This window comes from Octopus bimaculoides, chromosome 9 (assembly GCF_046866305.1).
Source record: "Octopus bimaculoides isolate indiv1 chromosome 9, ASM4686630v1, whole genome shotgun sequence".
NCBI classification, from domain to species: Eukaryota; Metazoa; Mollusca; class Cephalopoda; order Octopoda; family Octopodidae; genus Octopus; species Octopus bimaculoides.
In genome coordinates, this window is record NC_142936.1 from 23,606,984 (window position 1) to 23,627,106 (window position 20,123).

General features: G+C 36.3%; 1 protein-coding gene across 4 annotated transcripts in view; it reads left to right on the forward strand.

Moving 5' to 3' along the window:
- The window catches only part of LOC106868947 (checkpoint protein HUS1), a 247,580-nt gene that overhangs the window by 14,202 nt on the left and 213,255 nt on the right, over nucleotides 1-20,123 (forward strand). For 3 of the 4 annotated variants that reach the window (XR_016243078.1, XR_016243077.1, XR_016243076.1), the window contains exons 6-8: nucleotides 8,954-9,053; nucleotides 11,683-11,814; nucleotides 14,056-14,229. Coding sequence is in view for 1 of the 4 variants with exons in the window: in XM_014914421.3 (XP_014769907.1) it covers nucleotides 8,954-9,053; nucleotides 11,683-11,814; nucleotides 14,056-14,141 (318 nt within the window). In the remaining 3 variants the exon portion in view is untranslated. Of the gene's footprint in view, nucleotides 1-8,953; nucleotides 9,054-11,682; nucleotides 11,815-14,055; nucleotides 15,591-20,123 lie in introns of those variants that run through there. The other variant, XM_014914421.3, reaches the window with a different exon arrangement.

Consider the following 20,123-nt stretch of genomic DNA (forward strand, 5'->3'; position numbering starts at 1 on the left):
TATATCTATATCTTCTATAGCTATAGTATAGCTCGGTTTGTGTGTGTGTGTGTTGCATCTATAGAAATCTACACCTTACAAGATAGCAATCTGGGAATCGCACCAATGGATTCCTCATGGTCGAAAATGCCTGGAATCAGCCATTTGTTTTTTTTTTTTTTTTTTTTTTTTGGTTGCTTCCTAACACGTGAATTAAAAATAATTTTAAACCATCAGTTCTAACAATTTTCAAATCGTCATTATTTGCAAACATGAGTTCAATCCCCTTCTACCTACGCTGTAAACAGATAGCGAGAGAGAAACATAACTGATTTTTTCAATATCGTCTTTTTACTGGATTATTTTGTAAACAATGTTACGAAACTTCATATTTTAGAATTATATATATATATTATATGCTCAGTTATTAGACTATTTTCGTTACTCATTGCACGGTGAACGGCGTAAGCTTTTATAAAAATACCGTGGATTTCTTACTCGGAAACTGAAAGAAGACTGTCGTATATATGTGTATATTTGTATATGTGTGTGCCTGTGTCTTGTGTTTGTACCCCCACCATTGCTTGACAACTGATGTTGCTGTGTTTACATTCCCGTAACTTAGCGGTTTGGTAAAAGACACTGACACAATGAGTACTACGCTTACAAAGAATAAATCCTGTGGTTGATTTCTTTGACCAACGGCGGTGCTCCACCATGGCCACAGTCACATGACTGAAACAAGTAAAGCAATAAAAACCTATGCCATTTTAATCCCGAGCAAGGCCAGGTATCTCTGCTAGCGCACACACACACGCACGCACGCACGCACCCCTACCTACCTACCTGCCCTCTTCTGATTTAGTCCACTTATGAAAGGGAATTACTATGAAAATGTTTAGTAAAATATTAGTTTCAAATTTCGATACAAAGTCAGCAGTTTTGGAGGAGGGATAAGTCGATTGCATCAACCCCAATACCCAACTGGTACCTATTTTATTGACCTCGAAATGACGAAAGGCAAAGTTGACCTCAGCAGTATTCAAACTCAGAATGTGAAGATGGGTGAAATGCCACAAGACATTTTGCCATGTAATAAGCACCACTGGTGATAGTGCTTGTTACATGGCACCATCACCGGGGCTTATTACCAGGTACCAGCAGTTACACCAATGATTTTTACAGGGTACCTTGATATTAGGATATCAATATCACAAGATATAATGGGTTATCATATGGATGGACAAATAACTTGTGTATTCATTGCATCATCCTAAGTTTAAGGTCCACAAAACAATCATTAGTCTTACAATAACAAAATTACTGAGAAGCATCTTTCATGCTAATGATTCTGTCAGCTTGCTGCCTTAATGTTAAGTAAAATACTGATTGCATATTTTTTAGTGTGTTTATATCCTGCATCATTTTAAATCAAGTTTTGACATATTCCCATTTCTTCTTCCTTTACATCTGAAATTGGTCTCATAAGAGGAATCTAATCTTTTGTTTATTCATAAATTGTACTGTGTACTCTTATAAGGACCTCTTCCTAAATACTGCTGTAGTTTTTATGTTCTTTATAACCGATTTGTTTTGGTTCTTAGTATGTTAACTTTGACCCTTTAGCATTCAGATTATTTTGTCAAATGCAGTGCTTATATATTTGCATTATATTTAATTAATCGGGCATTATCGTGCAGTTTCAATATTTCAAGTATGTGATTATTTTTAGAATGACATTGTAGAATAGGTATGAGAAGCCAGATAGAAGGTAGAACAAGGGCCGGATATAACCAGTTTAAATGCTAAAGAGATAAGACAAGACGCTTATACTCTTGACCATTCAACCAGATTTGGAACTTTTCTGCAACATTGTGCTAGATTTTACAAGGAGCAGTCATTGAATAAAAACTCTGAAAGACAGTTAGCTATCAACTCTTGTTTGAACTTCCACAAACTTAATTGACTAATTAGAGGTTAAGCTAAGAGTCATTATGAATGTCACCTCTGCACTAGATTCCTTAAAAAAAATCTCTGCCTACTCAAAACTTATAGCTTTCTTATACAATGCTTGAACCTATTCTTTTGAGCCATCACCTACATTCTTAGAACATACCAGATTAAAAAGTATGGAACCTTGTCAAAATCTTTTGTGTGCTAAGTACAAAATAGTGTTTATTATTCATTGTTTTAATAATGAGTATGTTAATGTCTTCATGCCATCTTACAAGAGGTGGCAGTTTTTGTCTAATAGGAATAATTGTTCTAAAGATCTATATCTAGTACAGGTTGACATAAAGAAATCTGGCAACCTCCAGACCTGAGGAATGCTGGATTTTAAAAAAGCCAGAGTTTTTATGGTTATATATGCTGTATATATTTAACAGAAAATTATTATCTGTACAGTCCTTTAAAGAGAGAAAATTGAACACTAAATAAAAAGCAAATAAAATTTTAATGTTCACTAATTAAATAAAATAGGTCTACAGAATTTTAATTCAACTAAATAAAATAGCTTCTCAGAATTTTAATTTAAAAAAATCCTCTGAATTTTAATTCAGCTAGATAAAATAGTTCCTTAGAATTTTAATCATTACTGTATCCTTGAAAGATGGGCTGTCAGGATCATTATCTTCATCAGTGACACAGGAGGAAATGTTGATGGTGGTGACAGCACATCTGATTGACTTGAACTTGATGGCAGTGGATTATCAAGTGTGGACACTGCTGCAGCTTCTTCCTGCTTCCTGGTTATTTTCTTGAATATATTGTGCAGTGTCTATTGCTTTATATATTTGGGTCTTTCTCTAATAAGTCTACTTTGGAGCAAGTAAACATTTATGATTTCTTGTTCACTTACAAAACTTCATTCTTCTAGTCCAGCCAGCAGTTCAGTTGTCAATGTAATTAACCTGTCAATAAAGATTCTTTCTCTCACATCTTCCTCATTTTCATCACTGCTTTCATCTTCATCACTACCTGTACAGGCATTTCTCTCTGGACTTTTAATCATATCTACAATTTCAGAATCTATAATGAACTGTAGGCACATTATCATCAATATCCATCCATTCTGTTAAAACATATTCATTTATCCTTGATGAAAGCTCTGGCATCAGGATTAGTTACATCTTTAACATTAGCAATAAATTCCTGTATAGGCTGCATTTCTTTGGAAACCCTAAACTCTCCAAAATTATTTTCAGTGCCTTCGTTACAATGAGAAGTAAACATTAAACTTGGCCACAATTTATGCCATCCATCTTTCAGTGTTGATGTTTTCAGGGACAAAACATTTTTGAAACCAATCTAATGTAATATCAGTGGTAACCCACCCCTTCTTGTTGGCACAGTAATAGACAGGAAACTGTGTCATTCCCTTGAAAGCCCTTAGATGTAAACTTTTCCTGATAACAAGCAACTTATTCGTAACATTAGAGCAGCACATTACTATGATGCGATCCTTTGAAGCTTTAAACCCCGATGGTGATTCTATATTCTCAGTTGTCAGATATCATTTTGGCGTACAGCTCCAAAACAAGGCAGTCTCGTCAGCATTGTACACTTGTTCAGGACTTAAATGTTCATCACTAACTGACTTTGCAAATTCATCTACATATTCATTAGCTGCATCTTTGTCTATTAAATGCTTTTTCACTACACAATGCACGAAACTGTAAGCCATGTAGCAACTGGAAACGATGCAGCCAACCTTCTGAATATTCACACTTGTGTTGCAACCCCAGCTCTTCATGAAAAACTTTGGCTTGTTCCTTTAACGACTCACCAGAAATTTTCACACCTTCACTTACACGAAGATTGAACCAGGTTATGAGAACTTGGTCCAGTTCCAAACTTTTTCCCTCTGTCATTGATTTCTTCACAAACATTTGCTTTTTTTGATCCACTGTCAGAGAAGAGCTGGAACAGTTTTTCCTTTTGTTTTTTAATATCATACACTGTTGAATAGCCAATGTCGTATGTTTCACAAATGGTTCACACAGACGCGCTGCTATTAAGTTTCTTTAGCATTTCCACTTACTCTACTATCGACAATGCATGATGTTTACGTTTTACGCCACCTCTTTCTTTACTGAATCCATTATGGAGCTATACAGCAGCAAATAAATGATAAAATGAGAAGGAATGAGCATCAAAACCTAAATGGCGCCTCCAGAAAACCGTGGCTTGCCAATACAGTATAGAGGAACCAGATTTTCGAATGTCAACTGTAACAAACAAGTTAAGGGAGATAACTTGTTTACTTGATTTCTTGGAAGTCTTGTAATTTAATTTCTTAATTAAGCTATCCGAAGGTAACAGGTATTACAATAATAAAGATTTGAAAGGTCAGATTTATTCAGAAAATATTACCGTTATTAGAAGTTAATTTGTTTTACTTCTGGGATGATTCCAGTGTGTCAGTAAATTTATCTGGTTTAATCACGTTTTTCAATCATTTCTTGGAAAGTGCTAGGAAATTTCAGTAAAAAACATTTTTCCTTACTAAATTGATTTGTTGTTTTTAGTAAATTCTAAAGTACCACTATACTGAAAACATACTGAAAACAGTACAACTAATGCAACTTACTTTGACTTACAATATTCATACCCTATGCAACCAACCATTGATTGAAAGTTTGGTCTAAAACCAGGCTTAAAGAATGGTAAACTAATATAACTAGTGAAGTAGGTTGTTCCCTGTTTAGTCAGCTGTCTTGTTGCATGTTTACTCAAACCTAGTTAATTATGGCTATGCAACAATGTAATTAATGTTTTCCCTGTGCATATGAGGAGGTGCTGAAAAGTTCCTGGCTTTGGGTAAAAGAATATACAGGAAGATCAGTTAATTGTGATTTTATTCAACATGTTCCCCTCTCAGATTCACAAACTTATTGCAACTGTCCTTCAGTTTTTCTAAGCCCTGTAATAGAACTCCGAAGGTTGGGTCTCCAACCAGGCCTTTCATGATAGCTTTAAAGCCAGGAACTTTTCAGCACCTTAGTTCAATTTAGTATCATCAGTCATTATCTGTTTTCCATATGGGCTTTGGATGGATGGCTTGACAGGAACTGGCAAGGCCAGGGGCTGCACTAGGTTCCATAGTCCATTTTGGCTTGGTTTCTACAGTTGGATGCCCTTCTTAATACCAATCACTTTACAGGGTGTACTGGTTACTTTTTACATGGCACCGGCACCCAAACCAGTGCTTTTTATGTGGTATCTTGTCTTTAGGATCTCAATTGTTGTAGTGGACATGTCTTCTTGAGTGCAGCAGTGTGCTACAGTTCTCTGTCATCCTCATTGTAATGTTTTGAGATTGGCCTTCAGTATTTCATCCCAGGTTTTCCCGGGACCTCCCTCTTCCACAACTTCCCTCCACTTATACATACCGTTACAGTTTATCATGTTTGCCTTGGGGTTTCATGACTTAAAATGGCTTCATCTAGAAGGTGCCAGGAATCTAAATCCTGATTTCACAATGTGATACTTTAGCTTCTCGTTTCCTGGTATTAAGCCATCTCCCCCAATACCACACCCTCTCATTTGAGGGGGTCTTGTCTTGCTAGTTGGTGATCTCACTAGTGCCATTGATGCATAAAAAGCACCCAGTGCACTGTAAAGTGTACCGGTATTAGAAAGGGCATCCAGCCATAGAGACCATGCCAAAGCAGACTGGAGTTTGGTGCAGTTTGCTGGTTTATCATCTCTTGAGTCATCCAGCCCATGCCAGCATGCTAAATAATGATCATGAGAAAGACATCGAAATTTGCATTTTCCTTATTTTTTCGAATACCTTCTTTACGTGTTCTATATGTTCATGTGATTCATTTTTTATTAGGATATTGTCTAAATAGGCGATAGGGAAGTCATGTATTCATGGCTAATAAGTGTGAGCATTCTTCTTCTATTTGGATTTGTAGATATGCCTCTGAGAAGTCTAATTTTGAGAAGAATTTCCCTCCATTCAATTTTGCAAACACTTCCTCAGGATTCAGCAGTGGGTAGTTACATGAGATTAACCAATCATTGAACCCTGTTGAAAAATCTGCACAAATTCTTATTTTTCCTTTTTACGTAGACCATAAGTGCTGCCCAATCTTAGTGGTCCATCTTCTTGATTATTCCTAGGCTTTCAAGACTTTCGAGTTCATTATTTACTTGTTCTAGTGCCATGAACAGTACTCTCTCTTTATTTGTTTCAGTCATTTGACTGCGGCCATGCTGGAGCATCGCCTTTAGTCAAGCAAATCGACTCCGGGACTTATTCTTTGTAAGCCTAGTACTTATTCTATCGGTCTCTTTTTGCCGAACCACTAAGTGACGGGGACATAAACGCACCAGCATCGATTGTCAAGCAATGCTAAAGAGACAAACACACACACACACACACATGCATATATATATATATGTATGTGTATACACATATATATGACGGGCTTCTTTCAGTTTCCGTCTCCCAAATCCACTCACATAGCTTTGGTCAGTCCTAGGCTATAGTAGAAGACAGTTGCCCAAGGTGCCACGCAGTGGGAATGAACCCGGAACCATGTGGTTGGTAAGCAAGCTACTAACCACACAGCCACCCCTGCACCTTCCGTTTTAGCTTAAATACAGGTGTTGCACTATATTTTACTACAATTTTTGTCTTTGTTTTTTGTGTAGCAGCCCAGTTTATCTGAGAAAACATCTGGAAATAAATGTTTTATTTTTTGTTTCAATCCCTCAGCTGCATTCGAACCTTCGACTGAACTGACTATATTCCTGCACAAAACACTAATAGGTGTATTCCACAATTTGAATAGTTCCATCCACCTGTATTGAATAGATTAACGGAATTTTTTAATACATATACCTTTGCTGTTTTCATTTGGTCGTGAAATGTCACATTACACACAAAGTTGCCTACAAAATACAATCTTTTACCCGTAACACTGTGTGATACTTTTGTAGATTTACTTAATTTCGGCTTACCGATATACTTCGTTTCTTCATTCACAATGGTAATATCACTTCCAGTAACTAACTGCATTTTACCTCTTGTATTTTCAATTTTCACATTTACGAATTTCCTCTTTGTCATATTACCATTTTCTTTCCATGACATCTTGTTTATTTTTTTTCCTTTGTTCCAACGTTTTGTCATCTTGGTTTTATAGTGTGCTTTTATGTGTCCAGTTTTTCCACAACAGAAACAGTCTTAAACGGGCAGTTTTTTCTCAGGTGTAGACCTTCACATGCAAAACATGGGTTTGTTTCTTGATTCTTGTCCTGTTTGTACTGTACTTTAGTATATACTTGCTTTCTATTCTGCCTGTTTCACACTTGTTTCACTTGTTAAATTTTCTGTCGTATCTTAAATTTACTATTCTTTCACATTCTTCTGACACTTGTAAGGTTTATAGCATGGTTTTGCTCCAGCTTAGTGAGAATTCTTGTTCTAACCTCTGCATCTTTTTCTGCAGTTAGTCCAAGTAAATATCAGCCACTTGAACATATCTGTTGTTAATTTGTCCAGTTAGAACTTTTCACATTTTAAGTTAACTCTGCCAGCATGTGTGATGTAGCCCTCCTTGTTCTTTTCTAGGTTCAAACATTTCCAGTGTGTATTGAACAAGCTTTCCTTGCTAAAAATATTACACAGTATGTCTATTGTATTTTTAAAGTTTGTCAGAAGGTTTTTCAGGAGTACGTAATTGCTGTAACATCTATGTTCTCCTGCTGTCAGTTTTCTTAAGATTAGACGCGTTTTCATATTGTCCCAATCTTTGCGCTCTTTATTGAAGATCTGTTCGTATCTTCTATAGTACGCCTCGAAGGTAACTCCTTCGTCTGGTTCATACTTAAATTCCGTCATTGAGTTTGCAATAAAATCTGGCAAGAACATCTTTGCAGCATTTGTTTGACGACTTGATATTCATTAATTGCAGCATTTGTTGTTGTAATAGTAATTGTTGTTGCTCTTTCAGTTGTTGTTGTTGCTGTTTTTGCAACTTGAGCAAACTGGCTAACAATTCTTCCATTATTTTATGATTTTGTATACTGTAAAATTCGCACAAAGAACTTTTGTGAGTTTCATAACTCCTTGTGAGTTTGTTAATTCCTTGTCACCATTGTTGTAATCCTCTGTTGGACTGTTACAATGTCCACTCCTGTATAACAGTATAGTTAGTTAGGCAAGTAAGTCATGACTATGTATGATCAACTACTCGACTGCTTGACATCACAATATTTGTAATGACTAGCACATACCACTTGTCATATGAGAGGGGTGTTCCATTATAACTATTATCCCCATAACAGTAACATATGAAATATATATATCCCTTGAATTGTATGATGCTGTAGAGTTCTGAGGTGAAATCTTTTCATAGATGTATTAAAAGCACAGTGTATAGCGAAGTGAGGCAAACATCATCTCAGTAGTGACTCTTGAGAAAGCCAGACATGTTTCTTGGGGTTTCATCAGTGATATGGACCTACTTGTCACAAGCCTAAACAAAATTTATCCCTGTGATATTTAGGAAATTGAATAATACATCCACTGGTATTGTGAAAATCTTGCTGGGTTGTAGAGAAACTTGATATACATAATTGAAACATCGAGCAGCCCCATTTTATCGCAAACTGCATCTGTCATTCTCGTGTCATTGATGTGATGTTTGCTTCAATATGTATTTGTTTTAACACAAGTCTATGGAGAGATTTTATCTCAGACAGTTCTACAATATCATGCCTGTCAACACTATATATACATTTAGGAAGATACACAATGGCAATTTTAATTTAATGCTGTTTCACTTGCATTCACTAAATATTTTTACATTCTGTTTATTTTATCACGACTAATATTATTCCTTTCTCATAATAATCTGTGACTCCTCACAGATTATTATGAGAGTTTACTGAGCTATTCTATATATGATAATTTTTTTTAAATAGCACTTCATTTTTTTTTTTTTTAAATTTCTAGATCGTTTCTGCAAACTATGATGGTAAAATGAAGTTAACAGTGGAAACAGATGTAGCATCTGTTTGTACTTATTTCAGGGATTTGACAAACCCTAAATGGAGTAAGTAACCTTTATATTTTAAACTTCTTTTCCCTACCCCCATATTTTTTTCTTCTTTTTTTTTCCAGTTATTAGACTACTGCTATGCTGAGGCACTACCTTGAAGGATTTTAGTCAAATGAATTGATTCCCTGTACTTTTTTTATTTTTTAAGCGTAGTGCTTGTTCTATCAGTCACTTTACTGAACCGCCAAGTTATGGGGACATAAACACACCAACACTGGTTGTCAAGTGGCAGTTGGGGCAGATACACATGCGCATGTGTATGTATATATATATATATATATATATATATATATATATGACGGGCTTCATTCAGTTATCACCTACCAAATCAACTCACAAGACTTTGGTAAGTCTGAGGCTGTAGTAGAAGACACTTGCTCAAAGTATCACGCAATGGGAGTGAACCCAGAACCATGTGATGGGAAAGCAAGCTTCTTACAAACCTTGCAATGTGAAAATAGTCAGTGTAAACTTGACAATGTAAAGAATGTGAAATGGTTACTGGACTAAGATGAATTCAGAAGTAACAACAGTCCAGTCAAAAAAAAAAATGATAAAAAAAGAAGAGGTAGAGAATAAATCATTAGGCTGGTGAATAAAAAAAGAGCTCACCAAAAGAAGTCTTCACATTTCAGAGGTAAATGAAAGAACTTTCTAAAAACTCTCAAAAGAACTATTTATTCTCCTCTTAAAGTTCTTTTATTTTGGTTATTGTCAACTCCTCTGACTTCTGTAACCGCCTGCTCTAAGCAAGTTGGCTTGCTGAAGTCACGTGCAGTCTCCTGAGCCACGGACACGGACTGTTGGAGCCTGTTGGTGGTATCAGGAGGCCTGCATGGGGTGCCACAATTGGTGTCATTAAAAGATCTGTCTTCTGGTTCAAGTTTTTCCTATCCTGTTCCTGCAACCACTGTGTGTGTTTTACTTTGACTTCGTTTACCTCATTTCAGTGGTAAATGGAAGAACTCTCTGAAAACTCTCTAAAGCACTGTCTATTTATTCCATAAATGTTTGTTCACCTCTTAAAGTTCTTTTATTTTGGTTATTCTAAATGGTTTTGTTTGTTACCATCCCATTTCTGACGCCAATTGTTGCAACCTCCTGATACCTTAGCCATGCACCAACAGTCAGTGTCCATAGCTCAGAAGACCATTGGTGAGTTCAGCAGGCCAACTTGCTTAGAGCAGAAGTGGTGGTGGTTACAGAAGTCAAAAGAGTTGACAAAACCATTAAGTGTAACCAAAATAAAAGAACTTTAATTAAAGAGGTGAATAAACATTTATGAAATAAATAGACAGTTCTTTAGAGAGTTTTCAGTTCTTCCATTTACCTCTGAAATGTGTAGACTTCTTTTGGTGAGCTCTTCTTTTATTCACCAGTCTAATGATTTATTTTCTACCTCTTTTTTAATCTTTTTTTTTTTTTCGACTGGACTCTGTTGTTACTTCTGAATTCATCTTAGTCCAGTAACCATTTCACATTCTTTACATTGCCAAGTTCACACTGACCATTTTCGCAGCAAGTTCAAAACTGTCCACTGTTCACATTAACTGTCACATCCACTGTTGCATCGAACTGGCTTATTTACTGATGCCAAACTTCCTTGACACCAAATACTGTGCCAACTGTTCCACATGACAAGAGTACTCACCATGAACTATCCATCTCTAACAATTTGTCATTCTTTTTTTTACACCCTCGTGAACTTATTTACTCACCCTTCCCAATCGTCTGTATTCTTATACTCACGTTATCTTGATGGTATGCTTTGATACTTTGTCATAACCATCTTTATCTTCTTTCCAGGCACCCATTCTAGATAATGTAGAGTAGCCATGAATTTCCTCTACTCCATGATGCCTGTGTCTGTCTCTCAGTCATACTTTAGCTTCTCACCACCTGGCATAAAACCACTTCCTTTTCTACTGCAACCTCACTCAGTTGAGGGTTTTTTTCTTACTTTGTCTTGCAATTTACTTGGCGGCCTCATTAGTGGCTGGTGTCACAAGAAAAGTACCCAGTACACTCTGTAAAGTGGTTCGGCATTAGTGAGGGCATTCAGCTGCAGAAATCATGCCAAAACAAACAGTGGCTCTTCATGCAATCCATTGGGTCCTTGGATCTTGTATATTAAATGACACTTTGGTCATTGTATAAAAAATGATTGATAGAAACAAAAGAACTTCAACTAGATTATTCTCTGAAGCAGTAGTTCTTGACTATTTTTTATCTATGGACCCCTTTAATTACAGTTTTCCTCTGGTGGATCCCCCGTAGCTATTTGATGTTTAAAAAATAGTTTTATAGCTACTTCTTTCAAAATTTCTAGGACTATGTAAATTGTCAGAGAAAGAAACATAGCTGCTTCTTGTAATAAATACATCTAAACTAAAAATTTTTCATGGATCCATAAAATACTATTTGGACTCAATTTACTATTTTGCTTGTGTGGACCCCCATAAAATCCTCATAAAATCTTGTATGGACCCTGGTTGAGAACCACTGCTTTAAACAAAAGTTTATTTAAATGCTAATATTTTGCTTTTATTCTTTAATAAATGTTTCTCTCCTACATTTTGTATATTAAATTACACTTTTCTACAATAAATTTATTCTTTTCCAGAGGACAAAAATAGCGATCTGATCCAGTCCTCTTCCAAAGATCCTTCTGAGTTCTCTGAAGTGAGAGTTGACCTCAAGAAATTTGCTCAATTTCTTAATGGTCTACAATTAAATCCGTCACGTGTTATATGTAGTAAGTATATTCTTTCTTTTACATAGAGTAAGGTATTAACTTTGTTCATTATTAAGCATTTCATTGTAACCCAGTGCATACCTAGAATTGGAAGAAATAGATTACCAGACAAAATACCGACACACCAACATTCCAGTACCTCAGTTCAATCCTGCAATAATTCACCACTGCCCAACACTAACCTGTTCTCTTGGTTACCTAGATTACGTTGCATATCCCAGTTTTGTTCTGTAAAGTTGTACATGTGTTTATATAGAATTCACTAATGCATGGCATAGGTTTGGCTGGGTGGTTAAGTTTACTTCCCAACTACATGGTTTTAGGTTCAGTTCCATTGCATGGCACATTGGGCAAGTGTTTTCTGCTGCACAGAACGGATAAATAAGGCATATTTCCGATGGTAGCATCACAGTGGGAAGCAGTCTTTGGCAGGGTCATAGTGAAGTATTTTAAAAGACCACTGACTGACCAATGACTTTGATGTGCCCCTATGCAGAGTCTTCAAGTTTGCATTGGTTTGAAGTTGCATTGTCCTTTGTTCATCCATTTCTGAAGCCCTTGCAGTGGATATTAAAGCAGAATTCAAAACCTAATGATTTGTGCACTGTGCTGGTGACTCTGCAGCCTGTGCAGCAGCAGTGGATGGTGTGCTGTGCTGGTGACCCTGCAGTCCGTGCAGCAGCAGTAGTTTTAGCATTACATGCCCTCCAAGCTGTGCATTGTTGTGACTGAAGCCCTTGCAGTAGCAATAGTTTCAGCATTACACTTCCTTCTGGCTGTGTGCTGTTGTTGAGAGTCTGCAGCTGAAGCATTTTTGGTATGACGGGCCAACTGGATAGCCTGTTGTCAAGGTGACTCTGTAACCCTTGCAGCTGAAGCGTTTTTGGCAAGACATGCCAATAGGATAGTCCATTGTTGAAATGACTCAGTAGCGCCCTGGTGGCAACAGTTGCAGCATGACAGGCTTGGCGGGCCACCAGCTCTTTAGATTTTGAAGCCTTAATGGTTGCAAAAATTGCAGGTGCATGTACTGCATGGGCAGTGGCATCAACCTGCTGGGACAGTCTGTGGGACCTCTGGTCTTGTTTCGTTATCCTGATATCATCTGACTTTGAGAGCAGCATGAGACAGTCTACCTATGTGAGCTCACTTTCTCCCTGGTGGCATTGCAAGGTTATCTGCAAAATGAAGGTAGAGAGGGGTTAAGTTGAATGCCTGAATGATGTTTGCTGAGTGGGTTCAGAAAATTGTCACAATGGCCTTAGGAAGGGTTGAGACGTTTGAGCCTTAGGGCATCTTCCTCAAGGAAGTGCTAACATTGGCAGTTTGCCGTGATTAGGCGTTGTAAAAACTGTACAAGTGTCACAACTTGGTATCAGTAACAGCAGAGAATATTTATAATATTGATTAATTTCTGAAGGCATTTGAAAGATAAATAGAAGTTGATTTAAATTGCATAGGAAGTGCTAATGTGCAAATATCGGCAGTAAATGGGCATTGTAAAAACTTTAGTGGAAGACGAAATGAAAGTAGCATAACTATGTCATCAAGAGTAATGTCCCTTGAAGCAATGATCATTGGTATTTGTTATTTACCTATGAGGTGCTTTTGTCCCCTCGGGGTGGCAGTACTCATTATGTGGAAAATTTAAAGAGTCTATGACCATCTAGAACATAAGTGATGTATGTTCAAATTGGCCAGGTCTGACATCTCACACCTGCCCTAGAATATCATTTTGAACATAAACAATCACGAAGTCTGCAAGATAAAGCAGGATGAATTCAAAACAATGTGAATAAATTAGCATTGCATTTGACTCTGAACGCCAAAGGGTTTAAAGTGATCTGTAATCAAAGCCTTCCTTCAAAATTTGAAGTTGATATACATTCCAGACACCAGCTTAAAAACAAAAAGGTTATTTCACTTCATTCCTTATTATTTAAAGAATTAATTGAAACAATGGCAGTGTATTTTGACAGAAATATGGTAAAAGTTTATTAGTGATCAAAATTAAATCTTTCATCAAAATTTAATGAGAATTTATGATCCAAACACCAGCTTAATATAGTTATTTTACTAAACTCATTTTCAAATTACATGAAACCGACCAAAAAGAAAAAACAAACCAATGGGTTAATCATTCATTGTACTGTATTATTTAATCTTTCGTTTTTGTTGAAACTTTTTGCTACTCTTGTTTGCCTGTTATTCATGTTTTTTTTCGTTTTTTTTCTGATGCAGATTTCAGTGAAGACCAAATGATACACATTTTACTTCTTCATGATGATGTAACTCTCCAGTATTTTATGCCAGCTGTATCAGTCTAACTTTTGACTTTTATGGAAACTTACTTTATGGCGTATGTGAACAGAGAAAGATAAACAAAGTGGATGTATTTTGATTCATCCATTCAAAGTAAAACAATTTTTTTTATTATCACAATTTCACATTTGTTGGAAATGTATGGGTTTGTTTTTGCTTTTTATATAATTACCCATCTGTTATAATCAGTCACTATCATAAAACAGAAGGTATGATGCTGGAAAATACATATCTTTGACTTGGTTTTAACTTTAAGGTATGACTGTCTCATTTCATTTATATCATTAATGTGTTGGGATAAGCATGAACTGCAAAATTCCTATTTTTCTTATCCTTAAAGATTTTACAGTTCATATCCTACCCAGGGAGAAGAATATGTAAACATTCCAGTTAATTTTCTCACAGATACGACAATCATGTTTGGACTATAATATCTTCACTGCAGTGTGTCAGTCACAACATGTCACTCATTTTTCAAGATGTGACAGCCATGTCAAATTATGGCCATACCTTCTCTGAAATGTGACAGTCATGATAAGTTATATCTGCAACTTCATTAAGATATAACAAAACCATGTGTTCTATCTCTCTCTCTCTGAGATATGACATTCACATCAAATTAAATCTGTATTCTCATTGTTATATGACACATTCATTCCATGTCTGGTCTGAAACCTTTATTTTTGGTTAAGTACTTATAAAACCTTTTCATTTCAACTTTTTTCAGGGATGCTAATTCATGGGTAAAAAGTTGTGAAATATGTCAAATTTTATTTTGTCAATGCAAAAATTATATTTATAAAATTAAAATTTTTTTTTAAGACATTTGTCAATAATTAGACTTGGCAATACATTCAGTTCAAACAGCACCCTATTAGGAGACGCATGAAAAATACAAAACAGATTCAAAGAAAAATTAGAATATATGTACTAGCCCTTTTATGAAGAGAGCATGTATCTCATTGTTCAGTGTTATGTGTTAGATGAGTATGAATGAATAAGAAAAGCAATCTTGAAATGTTGAGCATTTATTCCTTCATAATATTTGCATGGTAGTTCAGACACAATGAAAACTTTGAGTTCTGTAGGGTTGTTGTTTCTCCTTCATCTTGGTAGTTAAGCTTAGCCCATCATTGGTTATATGACTTTGTATGTTGATTCTTCTCTGATGGGTCTTATTTTAAATAAGGGATTGAAGTTTGGTTCTCCATGTACTGTGGTATTGCTTATGTCTTTCACAAAAAATCGTTTCAATGTTTTCATGTCCTTGTCATAACATTGGAAACGTACTGGTCTCTGAAAGGTTTATGATTACTCCAGTAATTTGTAATTCTGGGTAATTTTCTTATACCCATAATAATATTTATGGCCAAAAATTCCCTTATTTCTTTTATGCTTGTGGTAAACTGCAAGCTATCTTTTTTTACAGTTTCACTTTATGTGTAACACTTGGTTTCCGCATTAATCGCTTCAAACAAGCTTACTGGAAAAATAAAAACTCATGGCTTTGACTCCTGGGAAAGTCTGTGAGTAGGTCCACTCTATTCAGAAAAATCCTTTACAAAAATAGTTTTTAACTTCTTACTCCATTCAGGTATAGATTTGTTCTACCTGTTGCTATTGGAGTTCTCTTCAGAATTGCTGCTTTCTGTTTTGGATACAGAAATATTGGGTTCATTTTCATACACCGCATGGAGAAAAGAAAGGTGTTTGTGTGGACTGAGGCATCATTGGGATCCACAAAGGTGACGCTGGTTGACAATGGAATGGTTTGGTAGGCTGTTATATGCTCTCCAGGAATCTGTGATAATCTTAGTGGTACCTTGTATAGTAGAAACTTGTTTGAATAAGTCAGCAATTGAGTGAGCGATCATTGATTTCCCAGTGTTGGGTAATCCCTGCATAACCAAAAGATTTCTTTTGGGGGATTTCTTATTTAAGACATCCCATACAAATGTTACGAAAGTTGTTTCCAGAATAACTTGTGTCATCAGAATAGTTCTGAAAACCTTGAAAGAGTTGTTTTCATTCACGTATTGCTTATCATTATAAAAATCCCAGTCGATTTTTTTTTTTGAATTTCATTTTGAATGGTTCATTGAGTGTTTTCAGTTTTTCACACTCAAGAACTTTCTTCATCACGGTGTCGTGTTATGTCTGTTGAACCAGTAAGATTTCATGTCCTGCTCTGACCTAAATCTTTTTGAAGTGAAGATATATTGTAGGTAGTTAAATAGTGTGAGTGTAGTGCTGGCCTTCGATTTGAAGGTTGGTTCTTGATTTTCTTTATGTGGTGTTTCTTTGTTTTGTTCGTTATATGATTTCGGTAGGTAAGGTTGTTCGCACCAAGTTGAGAATTTTATAAGTAGTTGTCGAGGAGCCTGGCAAAAATAGTTTGCCATAGCTGAAGGAAATTTAACTCTCTGGCATTCAGTTATGTAACGGTGTTACTCGCCTTTTTATATAACGAGCGTATGTATTTCAATTGCTGATTTTAACCAGGTCTTGTGGAACTGTACCAAATGATATGGAAATGGTTATATGTGTTCCACTCTTTCTTTGAGCAGTAGTGTGTTTCAGCCGGATGGTAGATGACAGTGGCCGTGTTTAATTCTATGAATATTTTTAATTTTTGATTACGATTAAGTAAATATTTCGTTTTTGGAATTGGTTTGCAAGATCTTTTTTCAATTTCAGACAGGCAATCAATTTTTCTGACTTTTTTATATGTGGCGAATTTTGGTGGTAATTTTAAAGCATGCATCTCATTTGTATCTAATTGTACTGCACCATATATTCCAGAGGTGTTTTTGTTGTTGTTGTTGATGATGGTGGTATTGTCTTCCGGTGTCCTGGCGTCAAAGTCCTCTGGTAGTTTACATTCTGACATGACAATCCCGTTGATATTTTTTGGGTATTTGTATTGATTCTTACCATTCTGGGCTCGTTGTTGCTGTTTCATCCACTTCAGTTTATTGTTGAAGTGTTTGTAACAGGCATGGTTAACCTGGTGGTATTCTTGTTGGATGGTTGTCATGAATTTGTCTCTTTCATATGGAGTAGTGATGGTTTTAAGTTCATGCAGTAGGACTCTCTTTCGTTTCTGATACTGGTTGATTTCTGTGTATATTTTCTTTTTGATGTGTAAGAAATATCTTTCTTTATTCAACCTTTAGGTTAAATAATTAATTCCTCACATCAAACTTTAAGGAAAAATTTAAGAATGGATAACGCAGTCTCTAAACCAGAAACATAACAATATTTATTTATGTAGTTATTCAAACAGCATGGATATTCGGCAGTTCTTGTCGGTCTATTCATACAGCATTGGTTATTCGGCTGTTGGTCGTTTCATCACTTGTCCGCTGTCCCCATCACAAGTGTGTTGGGTCTCGAAGAGAGCGATACAAAACACGTCCTTCGCTCACAAAGTTGTCGACGCAAGAGGAAGATAAAACGCGGGAAAATGTTGAGAGAGTTGAACTACGCATGCGCATGGGACTCTTCCTGTGTTCCCTCGGAACTATTCCCTGCGCATGCGTGGATGAAAACGCAGTAATGGCGACTGTATTTTGGCACCAAATGACGTCACTACAGATATTTTGTAACATCGTATGTTTTAGTTTTCTTTCTTGATGTTCTGTGAGTCCTAAATCGCTTGGCAGCTGAATTGATAGATTTTGTGTATAGTTTGGATGAGATGCATGTTTTAATGAAGTGGAGCTGTCTCAGCGTCTTGCTAGCTCGGCCAAAGCTGATTATATTTCGTTTTTGGAATTGGTTTGCAAGATTTTATTTCAATTTCAGACAGACAATATTTCTGACCTTTTTATATGTGGCGAATTTTGGTGGTAATTTTAAAGCATGCATCTCACCTGTATCTAATTGTACTGCACCATATATTCCAGAGGTGTTGTTGATGGTGGTGGTATTGTCTTCCGGTGTCCTCTTCGAAGTTGCTACCGTGCCTGTTGACATACATGTCGTCGAAGAAAAGTGTTGCTTCGTCGTAGAGGAGACAGTCACAAGGAGGAGGGGGCTGTGTTGAGTCCGAAGGGAAAAGTTGTTCGTAAGGTGAAAATATAGCGCTGTTCCAGGTGGAGTCACGAGGGAGTGGATCCATGGTGCAGAGCGATGCCAAAAACGGAGATGTTAGAGATCGCAAGGTGCCTATAACATTATCTTAAAATCGTTTTCTTGTATCCATGGATATATTAGCATATACAGTTTCTCATTTGCATTCTGAAATAAATGAAAAGAAATGGTTGTAGGTTTTTTAGTAATATTACTTTAACGCAGAGCTTGTCTGGTTTTACCAGTTCTGGTTGTTTCATAATTACTTATACCTTGCGGCCATTTACATAGATTTGTCTTAGCTGAATTACATATGACTGCCTTGTCTTTACCCCATGCCATCCATCCCATGGTTAGAGGACTGCCTGACATGTATTGAAAATCTATTTCTGACTCATACGTTATTGTAATAACGAATGTTATTTGTGAGGGATTATTGGATGCAGCTGAAATAGGTAAAGCGTCTAGTGTGCAAATTGGACGAGGATTTGAAGGATTGATTCGAAATTGTGTTAAGTGTGGTCTGCCTGTATTTTCCTCCTGTGCGCCTTTGTCAACTGCCAAATCTGTACTCCAGCTGCCATCGTTAGTAGGAGCCCATATTGAATTTTTAGAGTATGTATTAACCTTGCATGGCAGGCCGTTATCTTGTTTTATTTTTGGTGGTTCATGTGTTGTTAAGAAAGCGTAATAACCCATAGCATTAAACCAACTTGGATTTCTATTGACTCATTTGTATGATGCTGTTTCTCCAGAGTATAGGTATTGCAATGCACCTGTATTGAAGTAAGATAGTAATTCTTCTGCATTTTGTTCTTTTTCCTCATTGCCTGGTAGTTCTCTTCCTTGCCAACCCCACCAGTCTTTCCTAAATAATCTGTTGCTGTGTATGTGTTGCAATTTACCTTCTCTAATTACTGGTACATTATGTGTCCAATTACTATTTAAGTGAGTGATATTGTAAGTTTGATTTGGATACCAAGCATATTTATTATCTACGTAATGTACTAACCATGGTCTGTCATTTTCTGATAGTCATGTAACTGTTGATCCCTGCACAGATCCCAGTGTATCAGTTATCGGTATTATATTTGATATTTTGTAACCATGATTTAACTCTGAAATCTAGTACACTTATATCCTCATCCAGTATTGCTTTTTACATAGGAATACTTTGTCAGGTCCGAGGTGATATTCCCATTCGTGAACTGTTCTTCACTTGTGTGAACCATATCTTGTGTGAACAATGTCAGGGAGAGTATGATCGACCATTTTAGTCTGGGTCTTGCTTACTGCTTCACTGGAAATCCCTCCTCTGCAGAGCAGCTCAATAGCTAGGCTGCAGTAAAGGTCCTTGTCCAACCTATAAGGCAGACTCAAGTTTTATGCAAAATTCTATTACTTGATGAGAAGTTTTATATTGCAAAGATTTTATATCATACAGAAAGCCAAAAATGGAATTTACTTGTTCCAGTTGTTCAAAGCATTCTGAAACTGAGTTAATCGATGTAACTAGTATTGCAAAATAAAAATTTATTTTGTAACTTTGTTTACTATCCACAGAAGATGAACATGATCTTTCTTCACTAGTAAATATTTTGTATAACTTATTCTACTTGTACATATCTGAGACCTCAAGTAAAAAGACATATCTCTGATATCTTCCTTTCCAGCCTTTTGAACGGAGCCGTTATTTAGGTAGTTCTGCCATGCTAGGCCACAGCACATCTAAAATATTAGATGTGCTGTGATGGTGGAGGTGGTGTCTGTGAGAGTGGAAGTGTTTGTGGTATGAGAGGTGTGTCTGCGAATAATATAAGTGTTTCAGAAAAAGCTTTTTTTGCTCTGTCAATAGAGATACTCTTTTTTACCGTTAATGTCTAATGTAAACAGTTTAGGTGTACTCTTAAGAA